This window comes from Perognathus longimembris, chromosome 4, assembly GCF_023159225.1.
Source record: "Perognathus longimembris pacificus isolate PPM17 chromosome 4, ASM2315922v1, whole genome shotgun sequence".
Taxonomy (NCBI): Eukaryota; Metazoa; Chordata; class Mammalia; order Rodentia; family Heteromyidae; genus Perognathus; species Perognathus longimembris.
In genome coordinates this window covers 28,313,637-28,339,785 of record NC_063164.1, presented here as the reverse complement: position 1 = coordinate 28,339,785, position 26,149 = coordinate 28,313,637, and the positions used below count along the sequence as shown (strand labels likewise).

Genomic DNA, 26,149 nt, shown 5'->3' with positions numbered 1-26,149 from the left:
CCCTAGGATATCTCGCGATATTTCCACACCACTCTAGCCCCTCCTCCTCCATCCATGTCTAGGCTGGCGGGAACATCCCGGGAAGTGACTGCTAGCGCCGCGATAGTCTCCGACCGGAAGTGTCATCACCGCCCCAGAATCCTCGCGGAGAGGCGCCTATTTGCGTTTCCTGTGCAGCTCGGCGTGGAACGCGTGGTAGTGCGCAGCAGTTCTCTGCAGGGAGGCGTGCGCATCTTGTCCCCCGCCGCGGCCTGGCGGCTCTTTTCGTGGCTGTAAAAGTTGCGTTTTAGCCTCTGCTCGTTACAGACGTCTTGGCGGGCGCCCTGACCGACCTTCACCATGTTGGTGCTGTTTGAAACGTCCGTTGGCTACGCCATCTTTAAGGTAGGTGGAATATTGAGGTGTGTGAGGAAGAATTTCTGTGTTGAGCAGACGGGGGGAGATGAAGGGACCGTAGAAGGGGCCCAAACGTCTCGGGATCTTGAGAGTAGTTTTTGGAGCCGCCAAGGCTCGGAAAATGAGTGGGGAGCCTGAGAACTCGGTGTTTGCAGTGAACACGTGGTCCCGCCATTTGGGGGGTCTACCCGTTCTGTTCGGAAGATTTGATCCCAGTTGGACATGGACTGGAGTCGTACTAAATAGTTTTGCAAATGATGGTGTAGAGTTGGGATTTTAGTTTAGCTATGTCGGCGCTGGAGATCAAACGCAGGCCCTCGCACGTGCTTGGCGAGTCCTGTCACTGAACGCGCGCGCGCGCCCAGGCTCAGAGTTTAAATGTGAGTGTTCTTAGGAATGATCGGGAACTTTGATATGATTTGTCTTTGAATGAGGTTACTGTGTGGAGACTAGGTTGCGAGAAGGCAAGAAAAGGAGTTTGGGGTGGGGGGGGGGCAAGATGAGATTGCTTGGATTCTAGTTGGCAAGGAGGGAAACACTGGGAAATGTTGAAGGTAGAAATGACAAGACTGCTGTAGGGTTAAATGCGTTTTTATATTGTTAGCATGCTTAATTACGAAGGGTTTCCAGCTTGGGTTGTGAGGCTTGCTTTTTTAATGGTGTGATATAATTGAGCGGATCGGGTAGTTCATCATTTTTAAGTTTAAGTGAGAAAGCTGCTGGTGATAGAAAATTGGGACAAGGTTTCTTTTATTTTTGCTTTGAAAAATTGTTACAACAGGTCTGGGAATGTGGCTTAGTGGTAGAGTTTCCCTAGCATGCATGTAGTTCTGGGTTTGATTCCCCAGTACCACATAAAAAGGAAAAGCGAGAAGTGGCACTGTGGCTCAAGTGGTAAAGCACTAGCCTTGAGCAAAAAGAGCCCAAGCCCCCAAATATGTTTCCATTTCCTGGAATTCGTTTCAGTAAACAGTATTTTAAATATTTTGAGGAAGTTACATCTTTGGGTTCCTTCTCTAATGGTATCCTCTTTCAGTCTGTGGATACCTAAAGGCCTGTATAGGTTGTCCTATCCAGTTATATTTTAGGCCTAGCTTCCACATATGAGAGAAAACACGCACCATTTATCTCTCTGCATTAACTCACTTAGCATGATTTGTTCTAGGTCTGTCCGTTTCCCTGAAAATGACACAAAATCTTACTCTTTCTAATGGATGAGTAAAATCCATTGTATATATACCACACTATTGATCCACACACTTGCTGTCGGGCATCAGGTCTGTTTCCATAAGTTGACTATTGTGAATAGTGTAGCCGTGAACATGGATGGATGTGCAAGTTTTTTTACGGTATCTACTTGTAAATGTTCTGGGTAGATGCCCAAGAGTGGTATGACTTGGTCATAGAGAAGTTCTATGTTTAGTAACTTCATTTGTAATGTTACTTCAATATGTCCTAGCTCGATTAGAAACATAATAGCCAGGTTTTTGTTTCCAATATCAAAATATTAGCAAACTTAGTATACACGAGTCACTATAATTTTATTACACTTCCATTGCTTAACTTCAGTTTAAGAACCGGTGATAGTATTTTTTAAGTATGCCAACTTTGGGCTGGGGATATGGCCTAGTGGCAAGAGTGCTTGCCTCCTATACATGAAGCCCTGGGTTCAATTCCCCAGCACCCACATATAATAGAAAACGGCCAGAAGTGGCGCTGTGGCTCAAGTGGCAGAGTGCTAGCCTTGAGCAAAAGGAAGCCAGGGACAGTGCTCAGGCCCTGAGTCCAAGGACCAGGACTGGCAAAAAAAAAAAAAAAAAAGTACGCCAACTTTCTTACCTAAATGTTATCTTCAAATACACTTTTCAGCTAGAAAACACATGCTTTTGGGAGCCTCAACTTTTAAACAGGGTTACCTTATCTGAACAATTTTTAAAAGTTGAAACTACCATGATCCATGAAATTTGAGAGAATGTCTGGATTCTTCATGATACACAGTAGAATTATTAGAAGCCTGTAATTTTTTTTTTGGCCAGTCCTGGGCCTTGGACTCAGGGCCTGAGCACTGTCCCTGGCTTCTTCCCGCTCAAGGCTAGCACTCTGCCACTTGAGCCACAGCGCCGCTTCTGGCCGTTTTCTGTATATGTGGTGCTGGGGAATCGAACCTAGGGCCTCCTGTATCCGAGGCAGGCATTCTTGCCACTAGGCTATATCCCCAGCCCAGAAGCCTGTAATTTTTGATTACCAAAACTATATTATTCGTAGTCTTCTAGTTTGATTTACTTCAACTTTTCAAGTCCTGTAAATATACCTAGTGTTTTAATAACGTTTTCGCATTTTTATTGGCATCAATTAGTTGAACCAGGAGATTTGTTTATTTGTTCACATGTATGCAGCCTTTTGTCACACACACACACACCTTTTTTTTGACAGTCTGGAGCTTGGACTCAGGGCCTGAGCACTGTCCCTGGCTTCCTTTTTGCTCAAGGCTAGCACTCTACTACTTCAGCCACAGCTCCACTTCCGGCCTTTTCTGCTTATGTGGTGCTGAGGAATCGAACCCAGGGCTTCATGCATGAAAGGGGAGCACTCTACCGCTTAAGCCATATTCCAAGTCCCTCCTGTCACTCTTATCTCCTCTTCCAAAAGGTTAAGTCTAAGTAACAGAATCCTTAAAATTTTCTTCCACATATTTGATTTGTAATATTGTATTGTTATTTATTGTGCAATACATACTAGATTCTAACAGCAGGTGTTAATGCCCTGTGGAATGGGTTTGATAAAAATTTGTATTTTCTTACGATATGCATGATATCTGTAGATATGCTTCACTAAACACAGTATTTTATATATTTTTTTCTTTTTTGGTGTCCTGGAGCTTGAATTCAAGGGCTAGACACTGTCTCTAATGTATTGTACCCAAGGCTAGTGTTTTACCACTTGAGCCACAGCTCTACTTCTGGCTTTTTTGGTAGTATAAATTGGAAATAAGAGTCTCCTGGATTTTCCTGTCCTGGCTGGCTTTGAACTGAGATCCTCAGTTCAGCTTTCTGAGTAGCTAGGATTATAGGTGTGAGCCACCAACACCTGGCTTTTTTATTTTTTTTACTCTGGATTTAAGTGAAAAAAAATGAATTTTGTTAACGTCTAACAAATAGGACAAAAAGTTGTATAAACATACAATTCTAGATTGTTGAAGCCTAGAGAATTATGTCTCCATGAAAGTGTATATAGTATATTCCTAAACTTAAATACAAACAGCACGATAGTTCTCAAAGACCCCCCAACCACATCCAACATTAATAGTTTAATGAAAAGTTTATTCAATATGAGACAATGATCTTGTTGCTTCGGTGGGAGAAATAACTTCATCATGCTCTCTTTACATTGTTTGGTTTTTGTGTGTATGCATGCATATGCTCACTGGTTCTATGCTTAAATTCAGGGCCAAGGCACTCCTACCTACTCAGAGGGCTAAGATCTAAGTATCAAGGTTTGAAGCCAGCCCATGCAGGAAAGTCTTAACTTCTCCAATTAAGTACCAAAAAGCCAGAAGTAGAGCTGTGACTCAAGTGGTAAATGAGCAAAAGAGCTCAGGGACAAGTACCCAGGCCTAGAGTTCAAGCCCCATGACTGACAAAAACAAAAAGGGAAAGAATGTAGCCATTTATGCCTACACTGTTTGGTGGGGAGAAAAAAAAACCTTAAAATATTTTCTTGCAGGTTTTAAATGAGAAGAAACTTCAAGAAGTTGATAGTTTGTGGAAAGAGTTTGAAACTCCAGAGAAAGCAAATAAAATGTAAGTGATCTTGAAACTTACGTTTTCTACCTATTTCATAGCATTTATTTCTTCTATTTCATTGCTCTTTGTTTAAAAAAATAGTAAGTAAATCCTAGAAGGGTATGCCTGATTTCCTCAAGTTTTACTGACAAAGTGGATGTAGCCCATCTTTGATATCTAGCTGAAGCAGTGAATGGGAGGAGAGATGGCTATTACTCATGAAATACTCATTGAGCAAGTATTACGGTCCTTGGAAGGATCCACATATAATTATGAATTTTGTTTGGGGAATGCCAAAGAGTATTCAGGGTTTTTTTGGTAACATTTGTAGTGGCAAAAAATAAATGTCTATCACTGTGGCACTGCACGAATGATAGTATGTCTTTAGATTTGGGGAAATCTTGGCAAACAGTGAGATAATGTCAGTGGTGGGGCTTGAACTCTGGGCCTAAGCACTGACCCTGAGCCTTTTCACTAAAGGTTAGCACCTTCCACTTTGAGCCACAGTGCCACTTCCAGTTTTCTTTCTTTTTCTTTTCTTTTCTTTTTTTTTTTTTTTTTTTTTTGCCAGTCCTGGGGCTTGAACTCAGGGCCTGAGCACTGTCCCTGGCTTCTTTTTTTGTTCACGGCTACCACTCTGCCAACTTGAGCCACAGCACCACTTCTGGCCTTTTCCATATATGTGGTGCTGAGGAATTGAACCTAGGGCTTCATGTATACAAGGTAAGCACTCTTGCCACTAGGCTATATCCCCAGCTCCCACTTCCAGTTTTCTGGTAGTTAATTGGAGATGAGTGTCTCATGGAGGTAGGCTTGGGGAGAACAAGATGAAATTGTTGTTTTTTCTTAAATCTTTGTTTGGTAAGTATACAAGCATGTTTCCAGCATATTTCCTAGCCCAGTAAAAGAACCTTGTTTAGACAAAACTGGTTTAGGCAAATGGAAGAATAGTGTTCTTAAAATAGTTAAATGCTTTTCTGGGTTAATCTGGTTCATTGTTGTCAATGATGTATTCCTGTTGGAACTGAATTTAAGTGATCTGACTCAAAATTTCGTCACTACCACTGAGACAACAATGAATTAACTTATTTCTGCATTTCTTTCACTATGTACCCCACCAAGCTGTCATCAAACCCAAAATTGCTGCCTGGGCCTCTCCAATACTGTACTATGATGTGTGGCTGACATACATTTCTTTGTATGTAAACTGTTACATCTCACACAAGTGATCTAAGAATAGCTATTTTTTTAGTGGCATTTACAAATAGACAAGTTAATATCATGAGATTTCTGGGTTAGAAACTCAAATACTTGTTCTTAGATATATTCTATGCTATTATAGTAAAAGCTGTCTAAATCCAACTTAAAGCTGCAGAGTTTGATCTTCATCTTCATATTCATTTTTGGCCTATGTTTTCCTCAAAGCCTGTATACTAGTCTAAACATCGCTCACCCAACATTGGAAAAATGGGCCATCTTATGTAGAATATCCTGACATTGCACCCCAATTTTCAACTGCAGGCGAGTTTCTTTTATTAATATATACTTGAGAAACACTCAACTTTTCTTTACTGGCTGTGTAGCTTTTGAAAAATCATTGTGCTGTGTATAACAACTTTTTTTCTTATTTCTCTTTTATTTTTCTAGAGTAAAGCTAAAGCATTTTGAGAAATTTCAGGATACAGCAGAAGCATTAGCAGGTAAAGTAAGAAATGCGATGCTTTCTTTTCTCTCAATTTTAAATATTGCTGATTTGTTTTCCTTATTTAAAAACTTTATAGAGCCTTGAGTTAACCTTATTCAATGTTGTCAATGATGCATTCTCATTGAAACTGAATTTAAGTGATATCACTCATTCGTCACTACCACTGAGACAACATTGAGTTAGCTTTTTCCCCATAGGGCTGGTTCCCCCCCAATGTGATGAGAGTGAGAAGTGATTAAGTTGATCTCCCTGTGGATACCAACAGCATAATGCTGAAGCACAATTCAGTAAAAGCTGTCCTACAAAGGACCAAGGTAATGTGGTCAAGTACACAGCTCTGGTCATTTTAATTGAGGGTAAAGTTGAGAATAGCCAGGATTCACAGTAGAAGAAATAACTAATAATAATGCTCTCTGGTATACATTTTTAGTTCAGAAAAGCATGTCAGTATTGTTAAAGTGGTAGGAAAGCTAATAGATTAGTTTGGGTTTTTTTGTTTGTTTGTTTTGCCAGTCCTGGGGCTTGAGACTCAGGGCCTAGCACTGTCCCTGGCATCTTCTTGCTCAAGGCTAGCATTCTGCCAACTTGAGCCACAGTGCCACTTCTGGCCTTTTCTATATATGTGGTGCTGAGGAATCGAACCTTGGGCTTCATGTATACGAAGCAAGCACTCTTGCCACTAGGCTATATTCCCAGTCTCATGGATTTTTTTTTATATACACAAACTTTAGTGGCATAGGAGTTTTGTTTATAAAGTAGCATCATCTTCATACACTTTAGTGATTCAGAGGAATGAATGACTTAAATATCCTTCAGCTAGACTTCTCTGTAGGCCAAAATACATAAAGTGATAGGGCTGCCTAACTAGAAGTGACTTAAACATGCTTATGTGTGTTTATCAAAATGGGATGGGCAGATATTGCCTAAAATCTGTGTCACAAATCAGCCAATTACTTGGTGATAAAATTTGAAGGTGGAGAACTGTAGGAAACTATGGCTTTAAATTATTTAATTTTGAACTGTAGGGAGAATATACATGATTCTCAGTATGAAAACTAGGGATCCATTTAATTGTTAGACTGTTAGTGGAATATCCTTGTAGAGGATTAAGCAATGGAGCCAGCTTACTTAATTTATTTACTTACTATTTTTCCAGTCCTAGGGCTTCAGCACTGTCCCTGAGCTTGTTCAAGTCTAGCACTCTACCACTTGAGCCACAGTACCACTTCCAACTTTTTCTGTGTATGTAGTACTAAGGAACTGAACCCAGGGCTTCGAGCATGCTAGGCAAGCACTCTGCTGCTAAACTACCTTCCCAGCCCTTTTTTGTTTTATCACTAAGTAGTTGTACAATGAGTTTACAATTCCTTAAGTCAGGTTATAAGTACAATGATTTTTAAAAATTACCTTATTGTTATTGTAAAGGTGAGGTACAGAGGGATTACAATTACATGAGTCCGATAATGAGTACATTTTCTTTTGTACAGTGTCTTCTGTTCCCTCACAGTGCTTCTTGATCAATGTTGACCTGTTTTTCCCCTCCCATTCCTACTCTCAAGTTACATAGTTTAGTCTTTACATAGTATACATTGAATATGATGAATAAATTTGCACTCTTCTTTAGTTATCCTCCCTCCTCCCAAATGTGTTTGATTCCTGATATTTAGTAGTTGTTTAGAGGAGTTACAGGATATATAATTCTTTAGTTTTGTGTGTTTGCGTATTTTAAGAGTCTAGCTTCCATATAGGAGAGAAAACATGTTGTTTGTCTCTCTGTGACTGACTTCACTTAACATAATTTTTCCAGGTGTACCCATTTTCCAGCAAATGACAATATTCTAATAAATGAGTAAAATTCTATTGTGTATATGTACATTTGCTTATTAACCCACTCATCCATTGTAGGGTATCGGGGCTGTTTCCTTCCCTTAACTATTGTGAATAGTGAAACAATATGTGCAATTGTCTTTACCATATCCTAACTTGAAATATTCTGGATAGATGCCTGAGTGGGTACCCCTGGATCATAGGGTAGTTCTATGTTGAGTTTTTTGAGGAATCTCCAAACCCCCTTCCAAAGTAGCTGCACTAGTTTACATTTCCACCAACAGTGTAATAGGGTTCCTTCTCCCAGTCCCTCCAGCATTTGATAGCTAATCTTGCTGGGGTGACATGGAATCATAATGTTCTGATTTGCCTTTCCTCATTTGTTTTACTGGCCATTCTTCTGTGAAGTCTATTTAGCTCCTTTGTCCACTTATTGAGTTATTAAATATTGGAGTAATTTCTTGTCCCCTTGTATATTCTGGATATTAGGCCCCACTCTTTTGTTTTTGTTTTTTTGTTTTTTGCCAGCCCTGGGGCTTGAACACAGAGCCTGAGCACTGTCCCTGACTTCTGTTTTTGCTCAAGGCTAGCACTCTACCACTTGTGCCACAGTGCCATTTCTGGCCTTTTCTATGTATGTGGTGCTGAGGAATTGAACCCAGGGCTTCGTGTATGTAAGGTGAGCACTTTACCACTTAGCCATATTCCCAGCCCACCCCCACTCATTTTTATATACACGCATAATCATTTTCAAGGCCCTTGTTGGATATACAGCTACTTAAAGATCTCCCATTCTCTAGGCTAGAGTAACTCTGTCCTTTGCTGTGCAGAAACTTTGGTTTTATGCAATCCTATTGGTTGAGTCTCTCCTATTTGCCAAGCCCCTGGAACTATCTTCAGGAAGTTCCTGCCTTTGATAATAAGTTCTAATGTTTCTCCTACTCCTTGTAGTAGTTTCAAGGTTTCAGGTCTGTTGAGGTCTTGATTCATTTTTAGTTGATCTTAGTGCAAGGGGACAGATCAGTTTCAGTCTTAAATGAATGTTCAGTTTTCCCAACACTATTTGTTGAAGAGGCTTATTTCTAACATTTTTTACCTAGTTTATTTTTCATATAAATGGTGCTAGTGCTCCTTCATTAACGTATCAGTAAACAGCCTCCTACAGCCATAAGCATAACTATAGTAATGTACTGGAGAATTATTTAGGCTGAACTTGGTAAAACATGCAATACTGAATTAGCTCTCTTCCTACTCTAGGGGGCATTGTTCACATAGATTATGATGTAGCCAAGTCCTGGGTTTGTGAAGGATTGCTGCATTCCAGGTTCCAAGTAGCCTCTACTGGATTTATTTACTTTTTTAAAAAAAATAGCCTCTTTATAGATAAACTGCATTTTTTTGGGGGGGGGAGGGCAGTCCTGGGGTGAACTCAGGCCCTGAGCACTATCCATGGTTTCTTGCTCAAGGCTAGGACTCTGCCAACTTGAGCCACAGTGCCACATCTGGCCTTTTCTATATATGTGGTGCTGAGGAATCAAACCTAGGGCTTCATGTATATGAGGTAAGCACTCGTGCCACTAGGCCATATTCCCAGCTTGGACTTACTTACTTTTTTGTACCAATCCTAAGGCTTGAACTCAGGGCCTTGATGTTGTACCACTTTGAGCCACAGCTCCACTTCTGGCTTTTTTTCTGAGTAGTTTATTGGAGATGAGAGTTTCACAGCCTTTCCTGCCTGGGCTGGCTTTGAACCACAGTCCTTAGATCTCAACCTCCTGAACAGTTAGGCTTATAGGCATGAGCTACCAGCACCCAGCTGCTTCTGGATTTCTTTCTTTCTTCTTTTTTTTTTTTTGGCCAGTCCTGGGGCTTGGACTCAGGCCCTGAGCACTGTCCCTGGCTTCTTTTTGCTCAAGGCTAGCACTCTGCCACTTGAGCCACAGCGACACTTCTGGCCATTTTCTGTATATGTGGTGCTGGGAAATCGAACCCAGGGCTTCATGTATATGAGGCAAAGCACTCTTGCCACTAGGCCATATTCCTAGCCCTCTTGCCTTGTTTAATTAGTATAATAACTAACTTAATCCCTAATCTCTGTCATTTAGTTATTCCTCATTTTTCATGAATTTAAACTTTAAAACAACATGTCTACTAATTGTGTCAGCCTTCTACCACTGGACAAAATACCTGAGAAAAATCAACTTTAAAGAGGAAATATTTATTTGGGCTGAGAATTTTGAAGGATTCCTTTTATGATCGCTCAGTTCCGTTGGTTTTAGGGCCTATGGTAAAGTTAAACATCATTGTAGAAAGTTTGTGATGGAGCCAAGCTGTTCAACTCATGTAGGAAACAGTGGAGAGAGGTCAAGGCCCTGGTGTGTCCTTCCGGGTCACACCTCAGTGACTCAGCTTCCTCTATCTCCTGACAGTTCAACAGCTGGGGATGTAGCTTGATGCTTTGCAGAATATTGTGCTCCAAACTTTTTATCAGTTCTTATTAAACATACTAAATGGATAAGCCTAATGTTTGCCCAAGCACAGCGCATTTATTATTTTTAAGTTTTGCTGGTTGTGGGGCTTGAACTCAGGGACTGGCACTGGCTCAAGTCTAGCACTCTACCACTTTGAGCCACCGCACCACTTCTGGTTTTCTGCTGGTTAATTGAAGATAAGTGTCTCACAGGCTTTCCTGGTGAGCTGGCTTTGAACCAGCACCTGACTACAAAGCACCCTTTTAATATCAATAGGTGATAGATGACACAGTGGTACTCAGAATTATGCTCATTTAAAAATTACTTAGTTTTTTGAAATAGTCATGAGGTAGGTTTTCTTTTCCTTCTGTTTCTTTTGTATTGGATCTTGAACTCAGCTTCAATTCTTGCCTGGCTTTTTCTATCAAAACTACTGTTAAGCTCAACCTTGGTGGCTCACACCTGTAATCCTGGCTACTTAGGAGGCTGAGATCTGAGGATAGTGGTTCAAAACCAGCCCAGGCAGAAAAGGCTATAAAGACTTTCATTTGAACCACCTGAAAACTAGAAGTGGAGCTGTAGCTCAAAGTGGTAGAGTGATACAGCCTTGAGCAAAAAAGCCCAGGCCTTTACTTCAAGCCCCCTGACCCAGGGGAGAAGCGGGGAGGCTGATTCTCTACTATATAAGCTGTTTCCAGTCCAGCATTTTATTGATTAATTGGAGGTGAGATGCCCAGGCTGGCTTCAAATCTCAGCCTCTATATCCAGATTTCGGCCTACTTTTTAAGTGGCTAGAATTACAGGCATGAGCTACTGGTACCTGGCTTTATTTTTAGTCTTGATAAGATTTTTTATGTTACATGTAATGGACAGCAAACTTGCATTAAAAGAGAGATAAGTGTTTGTAAATGTTAAGCTGTCTATTTTTGGTGCCAGTCTTGGGACTTGAACTAGGGCCTGTAGACTGTTCCTTACCTTTTTCACTCAAGGCTAGTGTCACATGAGAGCTAACACTCTACCACCAGCTTTTTGGTGCTTAATTGGAGTCTCCATGGACCTTTCTGCCTGGGCTATCTCCAAACTGTGATCCTCAGCAGCTCTCGGCCCCCTGAGTAGGTAGGATTTAAAGGCATGAGGCCTGGCTCTGGGTTTGGGTACTGTCCCTGAGTTCCTTTTTTCTCAAGGCTAACACTACCAGTTGAGCCACAGCCACTTTAGGTTTTTCTGTGATTGATTGGAGATAAGAGTCTTGGGGACTTTACTGCCTGGGCTGGCTTCAAGCTGATCCTCAGATCTCAGCTAAGCAATTGTTTTTATTTTTTTATTTTTTTTTGCCAGTCCTGGGCCTTGGACTCCAGGCCTGAGCACTGTCCCTGGCTTCTCTTTGCTCAAGGCTAGCACTCTGCCACTTGAGTCACAGCGCCACTTCTGGCCATTTTCTGTATATGTGGTGCTGGGGAATCGAACCCAGGGCTTCAAGTATACGAGGCAAGCGCTCTTGCCACTAGGCCATTTCCCCAGCCCTAAGCAATTGTTTTTAATGGACGAAATTTTTTTTATTTTTTGCTAGTCCTGGGGCGTGGACTCAAGAGTCCAGGCACTGTCTCTAAGCTTCTTTTGCTCAAGGCTAGCATTCTACCTCTTGAGCCATAGCTCCACTTCTGGCTTTTTCTATGTATGTGGTACTGAGGAATCAAACCCAGGGCTTTGTGCATGCTAGGCAAACAATCTACCACTAGGCCAAACTCCTGGCCCTTTTTTTTTTTTTTTGATGCTAAGGATCAGACTTAGCACATCATGGGCAAGCACATTAGAAAAAATGCCTCCTTCCATTGATATTGTAGCAGTCTTTAGGTCTCAGCCTCCAGAGTAGCTAGGAATCTGTAATTGAGTACCCAGCCATGCTATCAGTTTGTGTTTGTTTTTGTTGGTCATGGGGCTTGAACTCTGGGCCTGTGTGCTATACCTGAGCTCTTCAAATCTAGCACTCTACTACTTTGAGCCACAGCTCCACTGCCAGTTTTCTGGTGGCTAATTGGAGATGAGAATCTCAGACTTCCCTGCCAGGCTGGCTTTGAACCTCAGTCCCCAGGATGAGAATCCTCCTAAGTAGCTAGGATTACAGGCGTGAGCTACCAGAGCAGAGCATGCTATCATTTTTTATGTGATTGTTACACATACTCTTTCAGAAGAGGTGTTCAATTGAAGCCTTTTGAAGGAAATACTTACTTTACTGTAAATTTTAAATAAGATAAGCTCTTAGTTAAAAGATGGTGAGTAAATCTTTATTTTTTCCTTCTTCCTGAAAAGCATTCACAGCCCTCATGGAGGGAAAAATGAATAAGCAGCTGAAGAAAGTTTTGAAGAAAATTGTAAAAGAAGCCCATGAACCTTTGGCAGTGGCTGATGCTAAACTGGGAGGGGTCATAAAGGTAAAATCTGGGAGTTGATATTCACTGGTAAAAGTCAAATGTTATACATGAAGCTATGGGTTCATTCCCCAGCACCCCATAAATTAGTAGAGAAAGGCTTTCTTTTATTTTCTTTTATGCCTATTAGTGAGATCTCCTATGGCAAAGTAACTACAAATCTTTTTTCCCCCTTTTTCATAATTATTTTTTTCCAGATTTTTATTTTTATTTATTTTTTTTCAAATTTTTATTATCAAACTGATGTACAGAGAGGTTAGTTTCATACGTTAGTAACTACAAATCTTAACCTTTACAATTTGTCTTAAGTCCTCACTTATATACTGGTCTTTGTTTGACTAGGCCATTAATAATTCACACTAGAATTGGCAGAACCAAGCGTAATTATTGTTTAGTGTAGAATACAGATGAACAAAAACATAAAAATTACCTTTAACCTTGTTATATAATCTATTAACACTGTGTATATTCTGCTTTAACTTGTATTTCAGTGTTTATAGAGTATATAATCTTTCATATATGTATTTGGGACTATTTAAGGTATACTAATGTTTATTTGTAAGGGCCCTAAGGATTGGGACTTTTGATTGAAGTCTTTGAGTGTATTAAATTACCCATAGTTATGTTGTTACATAATCTGACATAACAAAAGCCCCTCTTAGTATTGGTTTTTGGTTCTAGGAAGATTTTTGTTTTTTGCCAGCCCTGGGGCTTGGGACTCAGGGCGTGAGCACTGTCCCTGGCTTCTTTTTGCTCAAGGCTAGCACTCTACCTCTTGAGCCACAGCACCACTTCCAGCCTTTTCTGTTTATATGGTGCTGAGGGATCAAACTCAGGGCTTCATGCATGCTAGGCAAGCACTGTGCCACTAGATCACATTCCCAGACCCCCTATGTAGTTTTTATAAAATACAAGACATAGTTTGAGAAGTATCAGTATTTTAATATATGCAAAATAACTTCAAGAGAGCCATTTTTCATTTAATACAAATTTTGTTGTAGGAAAAGCTGAATCTGAGTTGTATTCATAGTCCTGTTGTTAATGAACTTATGAGAGGAATCCGATCACAAATGGATGGATTAATCCCTGGAGTAGAGCCACGAGAAATGTCAGCCATGTGTCTTGGATTGGCACACAGGTGAGAATAGTCAGCTCTTTTTTGTTGTTGCTGTTGGTTATGGGGCTTGAACTCTGGGCCTGGGCACTGTCCCTGAGATCTTCAGCTCAAGGATAGTTCTCTACCACTGGAGCCATAGCCACACTTCTCTACCCCTGGAGCCATAGCCACTTCGGAATCAGCATCTTTTAATAGCTTATATAGCAGTGTTCTGGTTATGAAGATGATCATATTGTGCAGAAATTGATGCTGATAAGTAGTCAAATCAGGATTGGAAACCACACCATCTGGCTCTGTTTGCCTGGACTCTTTATTATTGTAGCAATTCTCTACCATAGTTTGATTCAATTTTATTGGTTTTTTTTTTTTTTTTTTTTTTTTTTTTTTTTTTTTTTTTTTTTGTGGCCAGTCCTGGGCCTTGGACTCAGGGACTGAGCACTGTCCCTGGCTTCTTCCCACTCAAGGCTAGCACTCTGCCACCTGAGCCACAGCGCCCCTGCTGGCCGTTTTCCATATATGTGGTGCTGGGGAATTGAACCGAGAGCTTCATGTGTAGGAGGCAAGCGCTCTTGCCACTAGGCCATATTCCCAGCCCCTGTTTTGTTTTTGTTTTTTAATCTCTGCTAAGTCATATGTCATTTAATCTACTCACTTGGCTTTTCCCAAATGTAAACAGAAAAGGCCAGAAGTGGCGCTGTGGCTTAAGAGTTAGAGTGCTAGCCTTGAGCAAAAAGAAGCCAGGGACAGTGCTCACCTCAGGCCCTGAGTCCAAGCCCTGGGACTGGCCAACAAATAAGAGCCAATATAACTTTTAACTATTTGTCATACACAAAATAATTCATGTTATGAAAATGCAATTAGATTACAATAGGAAACAGTACATTTAAAAAAGTTTATACTCTGATTTTTCAGTGTGTTCGTATCTAGCTTGTTTTCATACTTAAACTGAAAGCAGGAAGTGGTCCTTTGGCTCAAATGGTAGAGCCACTAGTCTTGAGCTGAAGTGCTCAGGGCCAGGCAATATTGATATACCTGGGCGATAGTGGCTCATGCCTGTAGTTCTAGTTACTAAGATATGAGTATCTTAGTTCGAAGCCCGCCCAGGAAGGAAAGTTCATCAGACTATATCTCCAGTAAACTACTCAATTTGCCAGAATTGGCTTAAGTGGTAGAACACTCACCTTGAGTAAACAGAATCTCAGGAACAGCACTTAGGCCCAGAGTTCAAGCCCCAGAACCAGCAAAGGAAAAACCTTAAATACTTTTTTTAGATGCTATGTTATTAATTTTATTCCATGTGTTTCTCCGCAGCCTGTCTCGATACCGACTGAAATTTAGTGCTGATAAAGTAGACACAATGATTGTTCAGGCAATTTGTAAGTACAGTATATGACAAGATCTAATCCATTTCTTTTGTTTTGTTTTTGTGTGTGTGTTGTTTTGCTACTATTGAGACTTGTTATTCTAACATTAGTAAGTATAGAGAACAGTGAAACTACCCATAAGTTGACTTGCTGGAAATAATGTGAATCACATTATTAGTATTTTATATATATAAACCCGAGCTTGAGAGAACAAATGAAATATTATTCCACTTTTATGAGGAGGTACATATATAGAATAGGCAAATGTACATAGAAGAAAATGGTATAACAAGGCTAGTACAGAGTTACTAAAGGGTATGGAGTTTTCATTTGGGACTCTGAAAAATGTTCTGGAAATGGATAGTATTAGTATACAATATTGAAATCTGCTTAGTATCACTTAATCTTGAAATTGATTAAAGGTAAATCTTTTATATTTTAAATAATACAATTTTCTTAATGTACTTTCGTCTTGTTTTTAATCTACTCTAGCCTTATTAGATGACTTGGATAAAGAACTGAACAACTACATTATGCGATGTAGGGAGTGGTATGGTTGGCATTTCCCTGAATTAGGAAAAATTATTTCAGATAATTTGACATACTGCAAATGTTTACAGAAAGTTGGTAAGTGTTTATCCTTTTTAGTTGATTATACCCCAAAACATGGATAATAGTAATTATTTCTCTGAGATCCCCAGGCACTTTCCCTCTTGAATTACATCTCCAGTCTAGTTAGTTACCTAGATATAGAAAGTTTATAGGTTTGGGAAATAAATCCGTAAATGTCAAATGGATTTTAATTTTGATTTTGATGACCTATCCAATAGGGAGCAGAGTTACCTAGCTTTCTTGTACTTGTTTGGCTCTTGCTCATGTCTAGTGCCATTGCTTGAGCCATCTTCTACATTCATATCTGCTGGGGTTTTTTGTGTGTTGTTTTTGGCCAGTCTAGGGCTTGTACTCAGGGCCTGAGCTGGGCTGAGCTGAGCTGAGCCTGTCCCTGGGCTTCCTTTTTGCTTAAGGCTAGCACTCTACCACTTGAGCCACAGTACCACTTCTGGCCTTTTCTGTTTATGTGGTACTAAGGAGTTGAACCCAGGGCTTCATGCATGCTAGGGGAAGCACTCTACCACTAAGACACATTCCCACCCCAACTCTGCTGATGTATTAGAAATAAGAATCTCATGGGCTTCTCTGCTGCATTTATCTTTCCCAGCTAATGCTGAACCTTGATAACAAACCTCAGGCTCCTGAGTAGCTAGAATAATAGATGTGGGTTATTTTGAAGGGGGATTGTTTGAGAGAGTTTTATCTCTAATAACCTTTACTTAGGAAAACTAGTAGATCAAACTTACTCACTTTGTTTTGTTTAGGCATCTTTTCATTGGCTTGTGCTACTTTTTCTTTTGACTGTTTGATGGATTTTAACAATTTGTTGAAGAATGATTCTTCCTCATCCTCTGCAAACATTCCATAGGCGACAGGAGGAACTATGCCTCTGCCACACTTTCTGAATTACTGCCAGAGGAAGTGGAAGCTGAAGTGAAAGCTGCTGCAGAGATATCTATGGGAACAGAGGTTTCTGAAGAAGATATTTGCAACATTCTGCATCTTTGCACCCAGGTAAATTGCACCTGTATAGAATATATTGTCTTTCAAGCCCTGTAATAATTTTCTGATGGCAATGATGATTTTTACACTCTGTTCACCTGAAAGCAAATATGAGGGTATTCAGTCACTACCTCATCTGATGCCATCTTACGTGTTTCTGTGTAGTAGTCAGGGGGATACTAAAGTAGAATAATTTATATAATTAGCTTTATTGTCTGAATAGTGAACTAATAAAATTTATTACAGAACCATAAAAGCTCGCATTCAGGAGGCTGAGATTGGAGAATCCAGGTTCGCCAACCTCAGCAGACAAATCAGACTTATCTCTATCAAAAACTGGAACTGTGGCTCATGGTAGGGCGCCAGTCTTGAGCAGAAAAGCTAGGGAGACCATGAGGTGCAGAGTTCAAGCCCCAGTAGGGGCTTGTAGGGGCTGGTAATATGGCCTAGTGGCGAGAGTGCTTGCTTTGTATACATGAAGCCCTGGGTTCGATTACCCTGCACCAGATTTATAGAAAACGGCCAGAAGTGGCGCTGTGGCTCAAGTGGCAGAGTGCTAGCCTTGAGCAAAAAGAAGCCAGGGACAGTGCTCAGACCCTGAGTCCAAGCCCAGGACTGGCACAAAATATATATAAGGTTTAAAGGTATGACAAGCTACTTTTTTGAGTTTTATATTTATAACCCATGGTCTTTTATCTCAAAATTTGGAGATAGTTATCCAGTAATGTTAGAAAAGATGACAATGTCTAGCCCTTGGAGTTTTTAAATAAATAGGATAGTATGACTAACACTTAACCTGTTATCTATAGAAATTATTATAAATGACTGCATGCACTATTCTAATATAATCCTCAGGATATTTTATGGGAAACCAGCACCAAACTGTTTTTGATAGTTGAGAAATTTAAGGGAACTTGTTTGTAGTTTGAGACATCTCACCGTGTTGCCTAGGCAGCTTGATCATCTAAATTTAATGATCCTTCTGCCTGAGCTTTCTGAATAACTGGGACTATAGGTTGTAGCATCTTGTCTAGCTATTAGAATCCAGTATCTTACTAGATTTATAATTGTAACTTGTTTGCAACTTCATTTTGTTCCTTATACTAGGTGATTGAAATCTCTGAATATAGAACCCAGCTATATGAATATCTGCAAAATCGAATGATGGCCATTGCACCCAATGTTACAGTCATGGTTGGAGAATTAGTTGGAGCACGGCTTATTGCTCATGCAGGTAACAGTTTTGATATGATAATGCAAGAATGAATATTTGATGTTTGGTGATTTAATTTGTCCTTACTAAAGACTTAAGGACCAAGTGTTCAATGATGATTTTTATTTGTTTGCCTGATTACCTTTTGGATAATGAAGGCATCTTTAGTCACTACCTCTTCTGAGACACTTGTGTTCCACTGTCAAAATGATATGACTAGCATTTCCTATAGTATTAAGACGTGTTTAATCCTCAGCACCAAAAGCGAAAACCTTACAACCAAGATTTGAATATAGTTTTTAGAAATAGCAGTATTGGGCTGGGGATATGGCCTAGTGGCAAGAGTGCTTGCCTCCTACACAGGAAGCTCTCGGTTCAATTCCCCCAGCACCACATATACAGAAAATGGCCAGAAGTGGCGCTGTGGCTCAAGTGGCAGAGTGCTATCCTTGAGCAAAAAGAAGCCAGGGACAGTGCTCAGGCCCTGAGTCCAAGGCCCAGGACTGGCCAAAAAAATAAAATAATATAAAAATAAAGAAATAGCAGTATTACTGGAGAGATGTCAGAAAATTCATTAGGGGTTCTTAAGTGTCACCCATATTCATTTTTTAATTGAAATAGCACTTGACTGGCTATAAGATTGTAATCATCTGGGTTGGTTTTATTGTCTTTATGAACTCATGTGGGTTAAATTTGTAGATGCATAAACTAATAAGGTTTTTTTTTACACATTAAATATTTACTAGTGTTTTGAGTTGGTTTTTGTGGGGGAGGGTTAGATTGTTGAACTTAAACTCAGGGCTTGGCCATTGTTCATGAGCCTCTTTGTGCTTGGGGCTAGCCTAGCACTCTTCCACTTGAACTACAGCACCATTCTGGTTTTTGATTGGCTAATGGGAAATAAGTCTCATGGGGACTTTTTCTGCCTGGGCTGACTTCAAACTATGATCCTCAGATCTTAGCCTCCTGAGTAGCTAGGATTACACGCATGAACCACCTGCACCTGGGTGCATTTCAAGATTTTTAACTGAAATGTTTGGTGTATTTTCTGATAAAGCATTCTGCAACACATTTGGCAAGGCATCTTATTTTTCTGGGCCTACTTCTTTATATCTGAAACAGGGATGAAGTGTTAACTTTATACATGTCTAAGGCAGTAGGATATTTGATGTCTAGATAATGAGCAATTACAGTGTCTGTCATGCTAATATAGAATGGCAATACCATCTCTGGCACATAGGTAACCATTGATATTTGTTTGTGTTGGTCATGGGCCCTGAACTCAGGGCATGGGCACTGTTTGCTCAAGGCTAGTGTTCTACCACATGAATCACAGCTCCACTTTCCAGCTTTTTGGAAGTTACGGAATTAGGAGTTTCAAGGGTTGTTTTTTTTTTGCCTGCAGTTTTTTTTTTTTTTTTTTTTTTTTTTTTTTTTTTTTTTTTTTGCCAGTCCTGGCCTTGGACTCAGGGCCTGAGCACTGTCCCTGGCTTCTTCCCGCTCAAGGCTAGCACTCTGCCACTTGAGCCGCAGCGTCGCTTCTGGCCATTTTCTGTATATGTGGTGCTGGGGAATCGAACCTAGGGCCTCGTGTATCCGAGGCAGGCACTCTTGCCACTAGGCTATATCCCCAGCCCTTGCCTGCAGTTTTGACATTAAACTCAGATCTCAGCCTCCTGAATAGCTAGGATTATACGGGTGTGAGCCAGTAATGCTGAGCAACATAGAATTTATAATCAGCTTAACTTTTATTTTGTCATAGACATCTACCATATACCTTTCATTTGTTTGAAGAGTCAAAAAAAGCACTTGTATTTTCAGAGAATTCAAAACAAGACTCTGTTTTGTGAGGTTTAATTTATTATTGAGGCTTTAGTTATACTGTGTATCTCATGTTTATACAAAGAACTTTGAAACTAGGTAACCTGGAAGTACAATCTTTATAACTTTTTTTGTAGGTTCTCTTTTGAATTTGGCCAAGCATGCAGCATCTACAGTTCAGATTCTTGGAGCAGAAAAGGCACTGTTTAGAGCCCTCAAGTCTAGGCGAGACACACCTAAATATGGTCTCATTTATCATGCCTCACTGGTAGGCCAGACAAGTCCCAAAAACAAAGGAAAGGTGAGTTTTTCTGAAGCTAGGCTTTTTGTATTTATACTTAAAAAAAAAAAACCCTTCACTTTGTTTTTTATTCTGTATTTAGTTGCACATTTTATCTTCGTTGTCTTTCTGATTAGAAGATACTGCATTGTTTTAAGTGAAAAGGTATTTTTGCACCTTCAGAAAGTTAGAAACTTTTGTCCTATTACAAGCATTGTATGTATGCACACACCAATATTGGGGCTTAAATTCAGGATCTAGGCACTTACCACTTAGCATTTTTACTCAAGGCTGATGCTCTATCAAATGACTCAAAGCTCCATTTCCAGCTTTTGGTGGACGTAAGCGTCTCACTTACTTTTCTGCCTGAACTGGCTTCAAACTGCAATTCTTAGATCTTAGTTGTACAAATGAGCCACCAGCACAGTTTCTCTTGCTGCTTTATGGATGGTGTGTGTGTGCGTGTACAACAATAGCATATGCACTGGGCTGAATACATAAGTAAGACTTCACTGAATCCTTCAATAACTAGATGTAGAGATCTGTTTTGTTGTCAATGGCAAATAACACATTTTGAGATTAAAACAAAAAAAATTGCGAGTCCTGAGGCTTGAACTCAGGGCCTGGGCACTGTCCCTGAGCCTCTCTGTGCTCAAGGCTAGAGCTCTACCACTTGAGCCATAGTGCCATTTCTGGCCTTTTCTATTTATGTGCTACTGATGAATCAAACCCTGGGCTTCGTGCATGCTAGGCAAGCACTCTACCACTAAGCCACGTTCCTAGCCCCACATATTCTGGAATTAAATAGATATTAGTTTCTTTGTTTTTTCCTTTGCTGGTTCTGGGGCTTGAAGTGAGGCCTGGGCCCTGTCCCTTTGCCTGTATTTGTGCTGCCACTAGAGCCCCAGGGGCACTTGTGGTATTCTGGTAGTGGATTGGAGATAGGATTCTCTAAGATTATCCCGCCTGGGCTGGCTTCAAATCATGATCCTCAGATCTCAGCCTTTTGGGTAGCTGCTGCATTCCAGGTGTGCATGAGCCATGGTGCCCAGCTTAGGTTTCAGTTTTTTTTGGAGTACATAAACTTGTGGTTAAACAAAATTCATAGCCTAATAATGGAAATAAAATTAAACATCAGTGTAAAAATGAATCAAAAATATTTAAGGCTGTTAAATTTATTCAAGATATAAAAATAGTATCACCAAGTAGAAACTCACGAACAATGAAAATTGGTTTGAGCTAGATAAGAATTATCTACCTGTATCTATCAAAGTATCAAATGATATATAGTTTGCCATTCTTTTGTAACAAATACAGTAGGTCATTCTGTTGGTATAACTCATAGTGATAGTGTTTGCCAAGCAAGTGAGGACAAAGGTGGTTGATTTAAAAAAATCCTGATTTTAATGTCCTACAGTAAGCCTTGATATGGTAATTAGCTGCAGTTTTCTCATTCACAAACTATTGAGAGAATTTTCCAAATGTAGTAAAGGTCTGACTGCCTCTGAATTGATGCTTCTTGTTAGATTTCTCGGATGCTGGCAGCCAAAACTGCTTTGGCTATTCGTTATGATGCTTTTGGTGAAGATTCCAGTTCCGCAATGGGAGTTGAGAACAGAGCCAAATTAGAGGCCAGATTGAGAAGCTTGGAGGACAGAGGGGTAAGAGCCACATCCTGCTTATTACAAATACTCCCTGTCAAAAGGTTATAAGTTGTGAGTAGTTTCCTGAAGGTAGTAGCATAATTTGTTACTTTGTGAAACATTTTGGTATGTGTAACACACTTTTTATGCATTCTGTTAACAGCTCCTGAGTTTAGCATATCCTAAAAAATTTTGACATTAAGATATAGCTATACAGTAACAATCATTTCATTCTTTTTAGATAAGAAAAATAAGTGGATCAGGAAAGGCGTTGGCAAAAGCAGAAAAGTATGAACACAAAAGGTGAGTGAGTATATTTTAGAGAGAATGAACAGTTTTTCATTTGAATATTAACTTATTGAGAGACTTAAAAAAAAATACACGACTCAGTTAGTTGCATGCTTAGTGGTAGCCCCTGACTGTAATTGTAGCTACCAAGGAGGCTAAGGTCTGAGGATAAGCCAACCCTGACAGGAAACTTCCTGAGATTCTTTAAGCTCCAGAAGGACTGGAATTGCAGTTGTGGTTCAGTTGGTAGAGTGGTGACCTTGAGCATGAAAGCTCAGGAACAGTGCCTAGACTTGTATTCAGGTCCAGTTTCCACTTAATCTCTTTATATATACGTTTTTTCAATGGAGAAGTGAAAGTTGTTTAACTTTGTGGGATGACTAAGTCATGCTAGCATTGATTGATTACAAGTTATTTTTTGTGATGAGACTATTTCAAACCTATGAGCATTTTAAATAATTATCAGTATTTATTTATATATATATATCAGTATTAAGTGTACACATTCAGTTTTTTGTTTTTTTTTTTTTTTTTTTTGCCAGTCCTGGGGCTTTGAGCTCAGGGTCTGAGCACTGTCCCTGGCTTCCTTTTGCTCAAGGATAGCACTGTGCCACTTGAGCCATAGCATCACTTCTGGCCATTTTCTGTATATGTGGTGTTGGGGAATCAAACCCAGGGCTTCATGTATACGAGGCAAGAAATCTTGCCACTAGGCCATATTTCCAGCCCCTCAAATGTGTTCTTAAGGACATTAACTTTTTTTTATGCCAATCCTGGATCTTGAACTCAGAGCCTGAGTACTCTGTGCTACTCTGTTTGCTCAAGGCTAACACTATTTCACTTGAGCCACAGTTCCACTGTGGGCTTCTTATTTTTTTGGTGGTTAATTGAACATAAGAATCTAGCCTAATGCCCTGGCTGTCTTTGAACTGCCAGCCACCAGTGTCTGACTGCATTACATTTTCATTAGTAGTACCTGATTATAACCTGGGCCTCATCTCAACTGAGTCTTGCCTTCTCCCTGGGACATACCTAATCTGCATATTTTAGGCTTCCATTGACATGAAGTAGTCTCATAGTCTTTCTACCTTGGCTGACTTGGAATGATGATACTCCTAAATTCAGTTTACTAACCAGCTTACCTTTTTTTATCCTGGAATTTAGGTCTGTCTTGAGTTTTATATATTGCCTTTTCTGCCTTGTCTGGCTTTGAATTGCTGTCTTTATGAATCTAAGTCTTCTGAGTATATAGGATTATAGGCTTGAGTGCCTGGCCTTCAGCTACCTTTTTGTGTTTATTTTTTCTTCAAGTTCTGGGGCTTGAACTCAGGGCCTCGGAACTGTCCATGAGCTTTTTTTGTACAAGGCTAGCACTCTACCACTTGAGCCACAGTGCCACTTCTGGCCTTTCCTATTTATATGGCACTGAAGAATCAAACCCAGGGCTTCGTGCATGCTAGGCAAGCGCTCTACCACTAAGTCACATTCCTAGCTCTTCAACTAACTTTTGTTTTTATTTTTTATACTTTATATATTTTCTACGTTTTACCATAGAAAAATATTACATTTTTCTTTTTGTATGTTTATTTGACAAATGTCTGGACCTTTGTTCTTAAAATCAAATGATTATAGCCTTTCATCTGTAGGTCTACTTAGACCTTTATTTGTATGTATGAAACAACAATTAAACCTGTTAAAATTGTTTTGAGGAGGAATAGTGGGATGGGGAGACTGATAAAGCCAGTGAGGGTGATTGGGATGCATTGTTTTGGGGGGAAGGCAAAAATATTAACAACTTTGGCAGCCATAAGCTATTTTTAAAAAAAAACAGCAGTAGTGTATGTTGGTTGTAAGTAAATATTCTCTTGTAGCAGTTTCATTTATCTATTTTTATTTATTTATTTATTTTTGCCAGTCCTGGTGCTTGGACTCAGGGCCTGAGCACTGTCCCTAGCATCTTTTTGCTCAAGGCTAGCACTCTGCCACTTGAGCCACAGCGCCACTTCTGGGCATTTTCTATATATGTGGTGCTAGGGAATTGAACCCAGGGCTTCATGTATATGAGTCAAGCACTCTTGCCACTAGACCATATTCCCAGCCCCAGTTTCTTTTTTTTTTGTTTGTTTGTTTGTTTTTTGAGTTATTTCAGTTGCAGGTGATTTCAGGGATTTTCTAAGATCTTTGGCTCTTTCAGTGAAGTGAAGACTTACGATCCTTCTGGTGATTCTACACTTCCAACCTGTTCTAAAAAACGCAAAATCGAGGAGGTAGATAAAGACGATGAAGTAATCGAGAAGAAAGCAAAAAAATCTAAGATCAAAGTTAAAGGTTGGTTTGCATTTTTAATTAAAAACTTGTAATGATATAATTACTATTTGTTGACTGGGTTTCACTAGGTATCTCAGACTGGCCTCTAATTTTCAGCACTCCTGCCTCAGTATCCCAGAGTGCTGAGATGTGCACCACAATGTCTTATAATTAGTGTAAATCTTCTAGAACTTGGAATTTTTAAAAGAAATACCATTGCATCCATGCAAAGCTAATGGGCTAAGGGTAGTTTAATATCATATTAGTTGCCTGGGAAGTTACTGTTAAGTATGTCAGATTTCAAAAGAATATATACAATTAAACAGTAAACTTACAGAAACTTCAATTTCTTAACACATAAGCTATTTGGGAGTTAGACAAAAAGGAGTGAGACTCCTCACACTAAATTCCTGATAAAATGCTTCATTGTTGTATCTTTACATTTTCTTCTACTTAGCTGAAGAAGAGGATGAAAATGTAGTTATAGTAGAAGAAGAAACATCTGTAAAGAAGAAGAAGAAGAAAGATAAAAAGAAACACATTAAGGAAGAACCAGTCTCTGAGGAAGAACCATGCACCAGCACAGCAATTTCTGTATGTCGTTTTTAATATCGGTGTTCTGTGTGGTCAGGGTCTCAGTAGTTTAATCTACTCTGCCAGAAATGAGCAGGTCGTTGAATAAAGGGCTTTCTTTCACAGAGAAGCTAAATATAAAACTATTTGTACAATAAGGGCAGTGTCCCACATTTTCTACCTCAAAATGAGTTTGCTTTGAGGAAGAAAATATGATCTGTAAAAAGCTCACTATATTGGCATTTTTTTATTCTGCATTTTGTTAGGGAAAGTTGTTTATCCATACAATTACAGCTTTTTCAAAATCATTTTTCTATTTACTTTCAGAGTCCAGAGAAAAAGAAGAAAAAGAAAAAAAAGAGAGACACTGACGACTAATGAAAGGAACCATAAATTTGTCACCTGGACACTTCATGTTTATGACTCTAGGAGTATACCAGAAGTGCACTCCAAATACAGGAGTAGGCTGAATTAAAGTGATTAATCATCCATAGATTTTGAGGCCTTGGCATCTTGACATCAACTCTTATTAACTTCATCATGTCATCAGTTCTTAGAGGTATTGATATGTGAAAAAAAAATAAAGGTATATTCTTTGTATTATAAGGCAGTTCTGTGATCTCTTTACATTTTAGGTAGAGAATCTTGAGCCCTGTATATTTGTTTGGCATTTGATGATTGTCTGATCATTATTGCTAAAGTGTGACTTCCTATTATCTAGTTTGGAACTTCTCTTTGCAAGGTGGAAATCAGTGGGACCAATTTGAGAATGTTGCTGTTGTGCTTTTGTTGCCTTTTTTTGACTTTTCACTTCTTCTGTTTAACCTCCTTCTGCCTCTTATTTAAATAAAGATTTTTTTGGTCAAATTTTAAAAGATGTGCCGAAATTTTGGTATCCTTTCACAGAGGAAAAAAATATGGCTTTGTAACTTTAGTGTGCACTGTTCTTTAAAAATGTAGCAAAATCTTTTTGTAGTATTTCAGTTTGAATGAAGGGCCTTAATGTTGGTCTACAAGTGTTCTACCCCTGGAGTTGTGCTCCCATTTCAAGTAAAGTCTGGTTTTGACCAGGCAGCAGAACCACTGTCTTGTGCATGATTCCACGCCCAGCTGTTGTTCTTTTTTTTTTTCCTTACCAGTCCTGGAACTGTCCCTGAGCTTCTTTTATGCTCAAGGCTAGCACTCTACCACTTGAGCCACTTCCAGTTTTTTCTGCTTATGTGGTGCTGAGGAATCAAACCCAGGGCTTCTTGCATGCTAGGCAAGCACTCTACCACTAAGCCACATTCCCGGCACCATGCCTAGCTTTTTATTAGTTG

The 26,149-nt window shown here is 39.6% G+C and overlaps 1 protein-coding gene and 4 non-coding genes across 6 annotated transcripts; all 5 read left to right on the top strand.

The window, feature by feature from the left end:
* The first annotated feature begins 137 nt into the window (after positions 1 to 137).
* On the top strand, positions 138 to 25,801 carry Nop58 (NOP58 ribonucleoprotein). 2 transcript variants are annotated; one of them, XM_048344946.1, is made up of 15 exons: positions 138 to 384; positions 4,120 to 4,196; positions 5,826 to 5,878; positions 12,492 to 12,613; positions 13,612 to 13,748; positions 15,039 to 15,103; positions 15,584 to 15,718; positions 16,572 to 16,717; positions 17,813 to 17,939; positions 19,877 to 20,040; positions 21,546 to 21,680; positions 21,904 to 21,965; positions 24,145 to 24,278; positions 24,715 to 24,851; positions 25,158 to 25,801. In XM_048344946.1, exons 1-15 carry the CDS (start codon positions 340 to 342, stop codon positions 25,206 to 25,208), a joined length of 1,590 nt encoding a protein of 529 aa, XP_048200903.1. In that variant the 5' UTR covers positions 138 to 339; the 3' UTR covers positions 25,209 to 25,801. The 2 variants fall into 2 exon arrangements, with proteins under 2 accessions (XP_048200903.1, XP_048200904.1); XM_048344947.1 differs by lacking the exon at positions 138 to 384 and adding an exon at positions 6,081 to 6,197.
* LOC125350959 lies at positions 5,170 to 5,258 on the top strand. The gene has a single exon (XR_007210864.1). It is a non-coding gene; the product is annotated as a small nucleolar RNA SNORD70 (small nucleolar RNA).
* Positions 5,978 to 6,062, top strand: LOC125350960. The gene has a single exon (XR_007210865.1). It is a non-coding gene; the product is annotated as a small nucleolar RNA SNORD70 (small nucleolar RNA).
* Positions 16,771 to 16,853, top strand: LOC125350966. Its single transcript, XR_007210870.1, has one exon. It is a non-coding gene; the product is annotated as a small nucleolar RNA SNORD11B (small nucleolar RNA).
* Positions 18,024 to 18,107, top strand: LOC125350965. Its single transcript, XR_007210869.1, has one exon. It is a non-coding gene; the product is annotated as a small nucleolar RNA SNORD11 (small nucleolar RNA).
* Positions 25,802 to 26,149: the final 348 nt, after the last annotated feature.